This window comes from Sinocyclocheilus grahami, unplaced genomic scaffold (genome assembly GCF_001515645.1).
Source record: "Sinocyclocheilus grahami isolate Dianchi unplaced genomic scaffold, SAMN03320097.WGS_v1.1 scaffold417.1, whole genome shotgun sequence".
Taxonomy (NCBI): domain Eukaryota; kingdom Metazoa; phylum Chordata; class Actinopteri; order Cypriniformes; family Cyprinidae; genus Sinocyclocheilus; species Sinocyclocheilus grahami.
In genome coordinates, this window is record NW_015505596.1 from 543,808 (window position 1) to 556,656 (window position 12,849).

At 36.4% G+C, this 12,849-nt stretch overlaps 1 protein-coding gene across 1 annotated transcript in view; it reads left to right on the forward strand.

Annotated features, from left to right (window-relative positions):
* The first annotated feature begins 57 nt into the window (after window positions 1–57).
* The window catches only part of LOC107551176 (oxysterol-binding protein-related protein 10-like), a 43,461-nt gene continuing 30,669 nt past the window's right edge, over window positions 58–12,849 (forward strand). Inside the window, exons 1-4 of the mRNA XM_016232701.1 lie at window positions 58–410; window positions 3,624–3,799; window positions 7,406–7,485; window positions 11,471–11,710. Coding sequence (XP_016088187.1) covers window positions 199–410; window positions 3,624–3,799; window positions 7,406–7,485; window positions 11,471–11,710 — 708 coding nt within the window. The 5' untranslated portion in view covers window positions 58–198. The remainder of the gene's footprint in view (window positions 411–3,623; window positions 3,800–7,405; window positions 7,486–11,470; window positions 11,711–12,849) is intronic.

Here is a 12,849-nt window from a genome sequence, read left to right on the forward strand (position 1 = left end):
CCACACTATGATTCCAATGGAAACACGGAGAAGCCCATTAAAGAGTCCAAGGCAAGCCAGCAAGATAAAAATGAAAGTAATCTTCAGTCACCTCCTCTCCATACGATGATCATTTTCAGCAGTATCTTTGCTTTGCTTTTGAAACTGTGCTTTGGATTTTGAACCGTCACATTGTATTAACCAGAGTTTTGAATAATCATGGAAAAAACATTGAACGTGTCGCATTCAGGGAGCAGGAAAGGAAAGTGGTCCTTGGATCTGGGGAATCCCGCACACAGACAGGCAAGAAGCGGCTCGTGTAGTCCGGGAACAGGGGCTGTCTCGGACACTCACCCGTCTCAGACCCAAAAACGACACTTGGAAGGGGTTTTGAACAAATACACCAATTTACTACAAGGCTGGCAGAACAGGTAAAGAGTTTTTGGCGCTTGCTCACACTTCACAACTTTTACACCCACACACAGGCTCCCGAATGTTTTTCATAGTAGACTTATAGTCCAATATATGATGAAGATTTTTCATGCTGGGCATTTCTGATCATTTCGTTCCTTCAAGAATGAAGACGCGTCTTCTTCCAGCAATGCTCAGAACGCTGTTTTTTTGTGCATTATGAATATTATACATGAATGAAGTCATGTTTCATTGTTTACATTTGTTTGGTTTCTCCTCCGTTGATGCTGAACATCTGTACAGCTTTATCCACCTGCCTAAAGATGTGTTTGATTACGTTTTTGTCAGAGATAGCAATATAAAAGAATACAATTAACATATTTCGATTCATTATGACGTCATGCATAAAAATAATAATTGGTTCATATATAAATAATATCAATAAAAATAAAACAAACAGATATACACACACACACACACACATTGTCATTGTTAAAAAAGAAAACAAATGTTATGCTTGTCTTCATGATAATTGTAAAGGTTTTTGATGTGCACATCACACCTCTTAGTTTGCGTACCTGTTATCTAAGTTCTGGTGTTATGTAATATTCTCTTATGATTTGATTCATCCTACAGGCTCACTGCAGATTTGTATTGCATAGTATAATTACATTAGTATGCTGATTATTTCTCTACATACATAATAACACAAAATCTAGTCTGAGATAATTAAGATGATCTCCTGCATCCTAAAAAACAGACATTAGTGTTCTGAAAGGTCATTATTTAATGATCTGTTTTAAAGGACCTTCCCATAATGAAAGGGTCTATTATAGTCAGGAATCTAAATGTGAAATGAGCTCTTTACCAGCTGAGCTATGCAGAAACACTCCAAAGCAAGAGCCTCTCATTGAAAACGGGAGTTTTTTTGTCGGATTTCATGGTTGTGTGTGCTGCAGGGTTGAGTGCAGCACAGCCCACATTGAAGGCTCTTTCATCTGGGAGAGACTATGACTCATCCGTGATGGGAAATCCCTCACATCCATAATGTTGTGCTCATTCTGTTGCTTAGTCCAGCGATCGATGAGGGAACAGGCCAAGCATATAACGAGCATCAGGACCGGAGGGTTACCCGCCCTCCGCAATGGCTCAGAAATAGCCCTCACGTTAACCTCAGCACTAGTCACTGTTTAGTGCTTAATGATTTGTGGGTGTGTGTTTGAGAGAGAGGTTTTCACAATTCACACCACTCAATACTTTGACCTGATGAGAATTGGGCCTTGGAGAGGAAAACTAACTGAATAGTACTGCTAATGTCCAAATTTCATTAATTCACACCTGAACAGACACGCATGTGAACAAGTTAGCACAGTTAGAGTTTGATCATGTCGCGTAATATTCCAGCGTATTCTTGAAGTACCATGCATTTTTGAATAATATGTAAATAAAATATAATTTTTTTTTTTTTACAGTTTTACCCACTGTGCCATGGTACCAGAATATATTCAATCTGACCACAAGTAAGATATTATGTCCCCTCAAACTTAAAAAAATAAAAATAAAAAATAATAAAAAAATACATATTTTTGTATTGTATTTTTTAAAGGGTGAGGGGGATGTACCACAATGTATTTTTTGTGGTGAATCACTGGATGATGAGGTTATGTAAACAAATGTCACCAAAGGTCCACAGTGATCATCTGTCCTCTGCCATCAAAAGCAATGCATTGGTTGCCGCTTTGATCTTCATACTTTTAGCTGCTTTTTAAAATAATGATGTGTCTTTGTCTAGCTTTCAGAGACCCCATCAAAGAGACCGTGCAAGAGAAATTGGCAGCACATCCATTTTTTACTAAGAGAGGGTGGCTGTTGTGTTACAGCACCCAAACCGCGTGATTACAATCCATTCCCTGCAGAGTTACGATCCCGTATAAAGCTACTCTCTGGTTGGCTCTGACAGGGGGAAACTAGACATGGCAAGTAATGCATCACGAATAATGAGGAAGGAAAGGAGAGAGAGTAATAATGGCCACCGTAAAACTCTCATATGAATTTTGTTATAGGCCAGTTGTACTAGCAAGCATCACTGTTACTATTGCTAATACTTTTTAAGGTAGTAAATGTTGGTACATACTGTAACGCGCACGTTTCTGTTACTGACATAAATAATACCTTAAATCAGGCAGAATTTTGAGGAGAGGTGTTCTGCTACTTTTCTAAGTGATCAGAGTTTGTATCTCACCTGGCATATAATAAAACGTCTGGACAGAATCTACAGAATTCATAGCTACACTCTGGCAACCAACAAGAACATGGTAGGAACCCCATATCAACACCGTAAAACCACCCAGAACGCTTTAGCAACTGCATAACAACACCCTGGCAACCAACAAGGACACCCTAGGAACCCCATAGCAATGCAATAAAACCGCTCAGAAGTGAGAACACTATAGGAAACAGATAGCAATGCTCTGGGAACCAACAAACACCTTAGCAACCACATAGCAATGCAATTAAATCACTCAGAGCACTATAGAAACGTCGTAGCATTCCCTAGAAACCAACAAGAACACTGTAGCAACCACATAGCTATGCAGTTAGGGCTGAAATGTTTAGTCGACATTATCAACAAAAAATTGTCGACAAATATTTTTTGTTGTCGAATAGTCGTTTGATCTCATATGACCTAATGTAAGGGCCTGCAATAACGTGGTTTGACCAGTGTGGCGCTGTAGCACACGACTGTAATTCAGCCCTCCCTCGAATAATCCAACAGAAGTGAAAATATTTCGGATGGTGTTGAATATGTAGAACTCAATATTTTTACTAATTGCAAAAGCTGAATAATTGATCAAAACCTACTGATTAATCAATGAAATAATCTAAGATTAGTTGATTAATCATTCTAATAATCGTTAGATTAATCGATTTATCAAAATAATCTTTTGTTGCAGCCCTAAATCCAGTAAAGCCATTAAAAGCATTTTAAGAACCACATAGCAACACACTAGCAACCAACAAGAACACAATAGCAACCACATAGCAATGCAGTAATAAAACCACTCTGAATACTTTAGCAACTGCATAGTAGTGCCCTGGCAACCAACAGGAACACCTAGCAACCTCATAGCAATTCAGAGCAACCACTCAGAACACGTCAGGCATCACACGCTGTCAAAATCTAGGTTAGTTGTAATGTAACCACCTTCTCCTCTCTGTTTTTCATCATGCAGGTACTTTGTGTTGGACCCTGAGCTCGGCCAGCTTCAGTATTTCATCAACGAGCTCAGTAAGAACCAGAAGCCACGAGGGTCCTTGCCCCTCATCGGCTCCTCGGTGGCCCCAAGCGACGAGTTTCCCTATATGTTCACAGTCTGTGCTGCAAATGGAGATTTCTTCAAACTGCGGGGTGAGCGGCCTACTCTCGTCGGGGTTTTAATTCTTTGCTTTTGCTTATGACATGGCCATTTGTGTCCGATTTGATCCCTTCGATCTCCGTTCTCCTTTAACTTGGGTTTCTTTACTCTGTCTTGCACAACGTCTCTTAAGAAAGTATCTCTTTGATATGTGTTGTCCCCTCAGGCATCCCCCTTCATCTGTGATTTAGTTGTCCATGTTCACCCTTTTTTTCCAGCCAGCTACTCCCTCGTCAGATTAGATCTCTATACTTTCCCCTATCTCTGTTTTTCTTGTGTTGTTTCAAGTATGCCAAGAATCTTTTCATGGTTGGCATTCACTGTATGCCACAATCTTTTATGATGGTTTTACATCAAAATTCTCTTTTGGTCCGAGGTGACTCTAAGAACTCATTTAGACTGTGTCAGGAGTTTACAAGCAAAATGCCACCAGCCAAATCGGCCATTTGTAACAAAGGCAATTTCGGAGAGGTTGTGAAAGGATGAATTTCACAAAAAAAAAGCTGTCACCGCCAGTGTTATTCCCAGTAGTTTGACATCCTCACCGCAGGAGGAGTCTCATCCGCTCCCAGTGTTCCAGCATTCTGAAATTATAATCTTCAGGTGCTATTTTTCTCATTTCACACCTTCTCAGTCTTTACCCCAGGTTGCAGACAAGTCACAAATGAAGTTTTTTGGTCTTATGTCGATGAAAAAGCTTGCATTTGTTCTACCTGGGTAACCAGACCATACCTAATAACGTTAAAACTAGATTTTCATAGGACAAAAAGCAAACCCTGTTTGCTGATATGCAAGATCTTCTTTAGGCAAGACAGTGCATGAAAAAAACTGATTTGGGGCTATTTTGCTTCAGACTAGTGCAAAGAAAACATACACAATACACATTAAAGTGTTTATTTTATTATTACTTTCTCTGTATGTGTCTGTAGATTTCAATTAAAATATATATCTTTATAGGCTGTTTTCTCAAAATGAGTTTTTTTCTCATGCACAAAACCAGAAATCTCCACTTCAGTAGCACTTACATACACCAAACTTTCTAGTTTTATTGCTTTCTGTATTGTGAAGGTTTTTACAGAGTGGTTTGTTCATATCATTTCCCTGAAACATGTTTTTTTTTTCTGGCTGTTGACAATATTTTACTGTATTTGACAAAAAAAAATTGATTTATGGAGTAATCCCCTCTATAAAAACATTATAAAAACTCTAATATGGCAAGAAAAATAAGAGGGTGGCTTTATTCAGAGTTCAGATTTTGTTCTGGAAATTTAATTAGATAACACCTATTTTCCATACTTAAACATTTCAGAAAACAAATATCTTATTGTACTGTGGTTAATCAACTGGGGATTTATGGTGATATATATTAGTTATATATAAACATTTTAAAATATTATTTACTCAAACTTATGTCTTTCAAAACACACATGCTGTTATTTTTTCCATGTAACACAAAAGGAGAATTCTAAAGAATATTAACAAATTCTGAATAACAGGTTATGGTAGCCATGAGCTGTCAAGCTCCAATATATAGCTGCTAGCAGCAATTATCAGGGTTCAAGAGCTTTAAGACATTTAAGCATGTATAAAAAAAGACATTGCATGTTAATTAGTAAGCCTGTAACCACCTAAATCAATGATTAAAAAAGTATTTTGGCAAATCCAGGTAATTTACCATAGAAATATGGACGGTTATAGCGCCACCTATGGTCGGATTTGAGGAGTTCGCTAAAGTAGTTTTTTTAAATAATGTCAAATATAAAAAACAATTTGATTGACAGCAGTGGTCCTATAGGCAAATTTGTTCAGAATGAGGAGATCGATCGTACAATGAAAAGATCTAGTGTATGCATGAATATATGAACATTTTCTGCAATTTGAGGTAATTTACCATAGAAATATAGTGTTTTTGAAGCCTTTTTAACTGTTATAGTGCCACCTATGGTCCGATCTCCATGAAACTTTGCATGCTTGTTTAGAATCACCTGTCGCATATGCTCACCTAGTTTCGTGAAGTTTTGAGTTTTTGATTAGGATTTATAGGCTTTTGGGTTTGTTTGGACACACCCCTGTTCTAAACGACACCATTATAGCTACCCAAAGGGTAAAGTTAAATTTAAAATAAATTTTTTTTGATAATTATTGACCTAGAGAGAATTGTACTGCAGTGTTTTTTTTTTTTTAATTGAGCGAAAAACCAAGGACTAGTTTGCAAATGTTTTTTACATATTCTCAGTTATTTAACAAACTATTTGATTGACAGCAATGGTTCAAGAGGCAAAGTTGTTGAGGTCTATCAGGTGATATGAATATTGTGTGTATGTGTGAAAAACTGCACAATATACAATTGTTTACGCCCTTGAAAAATGCGATATCGCTCCCCAGTGGACGATTTCTTTCAAATTTCTCACAGACCTTTAGGGCCATGAGTCAAGCAGACACACTGAGATTCATTCCGATTGACCTCCGTTAACCTTGTCTAATAGGTGCTCAAAATGCATTGGCCAATGGCGGCCATATTGACACTGCCTATAAATTTTCATGTTGATCGGACAATTGGTTATGTAGTTATAGCTATTTTTTATTTTTTTTCTTCCCCTCTTATAGGGCCACCAAGTGGCCAAGCTCCATGATTTTATTTTCAGATTGAGTTCCTACATGAGTGTTCTGAGTTTGGCATTAGCCATTTTAGTAAAACGGCCCTGCCCCTTACGAACATTTTGGCCTCCCTTTGTGACGGTGAGTCAAAAGTTTAACTTTTTTGATAATTATTTATATTCACTCTCCAGAGAATCTTTCTGCACTGATTTTGTTCTGATCTGGTGAAAAACCTAGGACTAGTTCGCAAAAGTATGTTTTTCAAAAAACCCAAAATACCCAAAGATTTTGCCAGGGATTCCAACGATGTAAGGCACTTGAGTCTGTGACCAATGGTTTAGGAGTCATGAGCAATTTTGTACTTTTGATCGCTGTAATGTCCCCGTCAGTCCGATTGGGGAGTGCTTTGGTGACGTTGTAGACAGTGTGAGTACTACCATCCCTCCAAGTTTCAAGTCTCTATGACTTATTGTTGGTCTGCCCAATCATTTTTACATGGAGATTGTTGATCCTTAGCCATTCTAACAATTACAATAAGGTTTCAGCACTACGCGCTTGAACCCCTAACTATTGGCTTTTTGTTGAGGTAACAGGGTTTTATGATAACTTCTGAGTTTGCCTACAAAACTACGTAATCTCTGCAGCATTCTATGGACTTGTGCGCCAAAATTAATGTCATTATTTACCAAAAATCATAAAATATGGAACTTATCATGACAGTTGGTTTCAAATGCTGTGGATTTAGATTTTATTGACACCTAACACGTGATATAAGGATAATGTTAACATTTCCATAAAAGTTCAAGTAAAATGCATTTCTCATAATATGAACCCTTTCATATGCATGACTATTTCTAACGATTTACATAACCAAACACATTCATTATTTTTAATGAACAATCAAATTCAGTAAATGTATGTGTTGTGTTTATTGAACTAAATTAGCTATAGAGACAGCATGAATGAATATGGCCATTGATAGTATGTGTGTCTTCTTTTAGCTTGTGATGCGTGTGAGCAGCAGATGTGGATGACCCAACTTCAGCTGTGTGCCCGTCGCCACTCAGACAGCAGTGCCAAGGTAACCCAGTTACATTTAACACGGCACACACTGCTCTCATTTCTGTCCTTTACAACTTTTGCACTCCCTCTTGCTTTTGAAAGCAGAATGTTTGTCTTGAGGCTGTTCTTCTTTTGATTTTGTTCACCCTGTCATTAATGATGTACTAACTGTCCTTTCTGTAAGTGCATCTTCCCTTGTCATCCTTCCTGTCTTTGTCTCTATCTCTTACATTCCTTGTACTGACTGACTCGCTCTCCATTTCCTCTGACCTCTCCAGGCACTACTTCGATGACAAACTGCCCCTGTAGTTATGTGATTTGGGATGCAGTTTACTCTCTCTGTCTCTTTTCATAAGAGAATAAAGTTAATCACACTGGATATAAGGCTTGTTGTAACGGGTGGAATTTAAAATGAGGTCATTAGCAAGTTTTTACCTGTAAATTTGGTTGGTTTATTTGGTAGAGATGGGATGTGATTTAACTCTTTTTAGCCTGGTGGATGACAGAACAGGTGAAAAAATGCTATATATAAATATACATGTAAGCAGCCAATGTGCTAAAAGCCACTCAGAACACCTTAGAAACCATTTAGAACAACTACTAGTATTGTGGCATTGTGGTTATATTAATATTATTTATATGTTGTTATAGTATTTATATTTTATATTGGCTTTCATTTTTATATTTTCAGTTATTATTATAATTTATGTTTAAGTTTTAGTCATTATGTAATGTGGCTTTGCTGTGTTTTATCATCTTTTTTTATTTAGATGTAATTTATTTTTATTATATTATATAATTTTTTTATTTTATTAATTTTAGTACGATAGTACCTATTTCAGTTATGCATTTTAATCTTAATATTTATATATCATTCTATTTCAGCTTTATTTCAATTAACATTACAATTTTTATTTTTAATAGTTTAAGTTACCAATAACAATACTGCATTGGTGGTGACTACCGTGACGGTTCTTCAGAAAATGTAATAAAGTATTTTGACATTATAAACATGAACGTATGTACAGAACTGTTATTGTTATCTACAGTTTTAGATATGGTTATTATAATTCATTGAGCAATAAAACAAGTAGATATATGGAGGAATATCATCTATACATGTGACAGCTCACCTGACATGATCATTTACTGTGATCAATTTATTTTTTCAAAATTATTGTTTAATACTTATGGGAGAAACAGGCTTATATTTATTGTATCAGTTCTTCACATATCATGTGACAAAACACTGTGTGTCACACTCTGTTTCCCACTATTGTCTGATTTTGAACACACAGTGATTTGTATGTTTAACCTTTACAGAGTTAAACTGTAAGCGTTCACCTCCATTAAGACATGTCATTAATTCATGCCTCAAGATACATAATGCTAGTTTTGCCGACTGAAAGAGATTCAAATGGATGTTTAAATGCAGTAATATGCATTAGACAGACTTTTAGGCAGATGGTGATGTGTCCAATTATTTATTGTAATTTTCAGCGCTTTTGAGTGGCAGAATAATGATAACTTCAGTCAGATCTGAAAATGAGTGTTTACAAATGGGAGAGACTGGCGTTATCCACTAATTTAGAGCGCAGATTAAATGGAATGGAATTTAGCCTTGAGGCTAAAACATTGTTTGACTTCTATTAGCATTCATTTTCAATATATGACCAACAAATGGCAGTTTAATAACACAAGCCAGTGTTAGCTGCTAATGTATTCTGAAAAAGGAAAAAAAAAAAACATTGCAGTCTCTTTGATTAATCACATTATAAGCAAAGTAATTTGAAACTACACAAATCTGGGCCTGGTCTTCATCATCGACCTAAGGCTAAATATATTGCATTACTAGTGTGTTATATTTATTAATTTAATGACTGAATCCATAATGCATGCAACAAATGCTTCATGGATTCTCTACACTCAGTGTGCTTATTTTTGTATATATTTTATTATTCACTGCACTTTATTACCTGCTGCTCTGTTAGCAGAGAATTATTATGTTTCTTTTCAACAAGGATACATTAAACTGAACAAAAGACACAGTAAAATACATTTACATTGTTACAAACGATTTCTTTTTCAAATAAATGCTGTTGTTTTTGCTATTTTCCTTTTTTTTGTTCATGAAAGAATCCTGAAAAAAATTGATCGTGTTTCAACAAAAATACTGAAACGTAAATGTATCAGTTGTTTCAACACAACTGTTCACCATTAATAATAAGAAGAAATATTTCTTGAACACCAAATCATTATATTACAATGATTTCTGAAGGATCATGTGACACTGAAGACTGGAGTAATGGCTTCTAAACATTATGTATTAAAATAAAAAAAACTGTTAAATTGTAATAATATTTCACAATATTACTGTTTTTACTGTATTTATCAAATTCCACCTTGGTGAGCATTATATATTATAGCATTGTATATTATATATATTATTTTTATGGTTTTACACTTCTCTCTAAATTTCAGAATTTTAATTCCCTTCTATAAGGGTCTGTATAGTCTATGACTTATGTAACCTAGTCAGGGCTGAAATCTCAGATGACTGAACAATGGACTGCCATTAGACTGCGAGAATGCAATTGCATGAGGTTGGGAGAGTTCCATAGGACCTGAATAAAATACTCATTGCCGCATGTACAGAAAACCTCATAGTATGGTCTCATTTTGGGTTGTATCAAAGAGTGCGATCTTCCTTCAAGCCTAAGAGTCCATGTTGCAACACCCAGAGGAGCTCTTCTCTTGCGTTTCTGAAGAATGCACAGGTGCTATTACCTTAAAAAAAAAAAAAATAATCTAAACACATCTTCCTCTGTTTGTTGGGTATGGATTGTTTTTTATATAGAGCATGACTTTGGGAATTTAGCTGTTCTGAGATTTCTAGTGTTTTTTTGGCAACAAAACTTTTTAAGGGTGTTCACTAAGGCCATATTTTCATAGACTTACACTGTCGTTGAAAAATACAGTAAAATATTTCTACAATTTACGATAACTGTTTTCTATTTTAACAAATTTTAAACTGTAATTTATGTCTGTGATAACAGCTGAATTTTCATTATCTTCAGTATCACATGATCCTTCAGAAATCATAATTTGATGATTTATTATTTTAACAATGTTTAAAACAGTTGAGCTGCTTACTATTTTTGTGGAAACCATGATACTTTGATGAATAGAAACATAAAAAGAACAGTATTTATTTGAAACAGAAATCTTTTTTAATGTTTATAATAATGCTTTTTCTTTCACTTTCACATTTAATATGTGTCAATTTCTTTAAAAAAAAATCTGTGTACATTAAAGAATGGACCTAAACCTGATGCTTAGGGATGAGAATATCATAGAAAGCTTTTTTGCTCTTCAGCCAGTAACCAGTCATCTATGACACCCTAGAAATGATGTAGCAGTGTGGTAAAAAAAACACCAAAAAACCCACCCCAAAGTCCACATAAATTGTGGAAGAAATTTTTGTACAGTCTTAAAAAAAATATATATATATATAAATGTAGTTAGACTTGCAATTTATTGACATTTGTGAAAGCATGCATTACACAGTTGCTTTGGTGCATTTTTTTCATCAGCAGTGCACTAAATGCTCTTGTATATCTCAGAAAAAAGATGTCTCTGATTAACTCTGATGGAATGAGATTGCAGTTCTCAGGTTGTGCCGAAGAGCTTTTAGAGATGAAAGCATTTCAAACTAGTGACAATCCTTAATCTCTCTGCAGTGGAGAACAGTACTCCACAGGAAGCTCACTCCTCCTCTCTCTGCTGTCTCATATTGCACCCCACCATGCACTGCCCTTGCTTCCTCTCACCCTCCCTGTCTGTATGTGGCTGCTGTCTTGGTGGTGTCAGGCCGATGATGCTCTTTTGCGTGATGGCAGACCGTGCTGGCCCATGTGCTGGTGTCTGTGCACATCGGGAAGCGAGGCCTGGGAGCCTGCTCTCCCTCTCACTCCTGCTGCTGCCATTGCTGCTATCTCTTTCAGGGCTGCACCTCCTCCTCCTCTTCCTCCTGCAACACATCCTCTTCCTTATCTGCTGGTCGGACGCGCAGCTTCTCCCTGCACCCGCACCCTGTCCCACAGTGCTCCTCCATCTCCACCCAAATTCAGACCCCCCAGCACGGGACTCCTGCCTCTGTCATCACCATCACCCACCACAAGTCCCCCACCGCCAGCCAACGGGCCTGCAGTCAGCATCCTGCAGGACTGCACCAGGTCAAAGAGGTATGGACAGCATCAGACAGAGCCAGCTAGCCACTGTTGTTAAACACACTGATGTTTTGCAGTGTCTGTCAGGGGTTTTTAACTTGATTTTTTGGGCCAGTCTATCAGTTCAGATTTTTGGGCTTTTAATTATATTTTTAGCAACATATATTCATTAAAACTTGTTATAAAATATTTATATATATATATATAAGTACACACACACACACACACACACTATATACACACAAAATATTTAAAATGTAGTTATATATTTAGTATTTAAAAATACTTAATAGCATGTTTATGTATAACTTTATATAAAATTCTATATGTAACTTTCTTTAATATTATATTTATATATAATTTTATATTACTTGTTTTATATATTTTAATTTTATATACTTTTTATATTATATGCATTTTCCTGTAAGCTACATATTTAGCAACCTATCTCTATACAATGAGAAATTGTGTGTATATATATATATATATATATATATATATATATATAATTTTTATATAAAATGTATACAATTATGTAAATTTTTATGGTAAAATTAAAAAACAAATATTAAAGGGGTCATATGATGCGATTTCAATTTTTCCTTTCTCTTTGGAGTGTTACAAGCTCTTGGTGCATAAAGAAGATCTGTAAAGTTGCAAAGAATAAAGTCTCAAATCCAAAGAGACATTGTTTATAAAAGTTAAGAGTCAGCCACACCTACCTAAAACGGCTCGTTCTAACACGCTCTCGATGTGGGAAGATTTGCATAACGGCGCTAAAATGTTCACGCAAAGAAAGAAGGCGTAACTTTTATTCTCGCTGTAGTATTGTTGTTGCCGTGTGTTTCGTTGTGAAAGCGAAACTACTTTGTTTGGCCTTCCAAAAGAGGACGATATCCGCTTCGTCATGCCTAGAGCTGATCCGTGCTGGTCGCTGAGGAAATACATCAACTTCGTGCTGTGGATCACCGTGGACTGGCTTTCACTGTGGACGAAGCAGAGTCCAGCCCGGGGTCGTCACATGTGGCTGCCACCGGCCTCCGCTCACTCAAGCCGCCGGCTCTTTTGGAAGGACACGACTAGAAATCAGTGTTAAGTTGTATTTACAACACTGTTCCAGAACAGTTCAACCCAAATATTAAGATGTGTGCAGC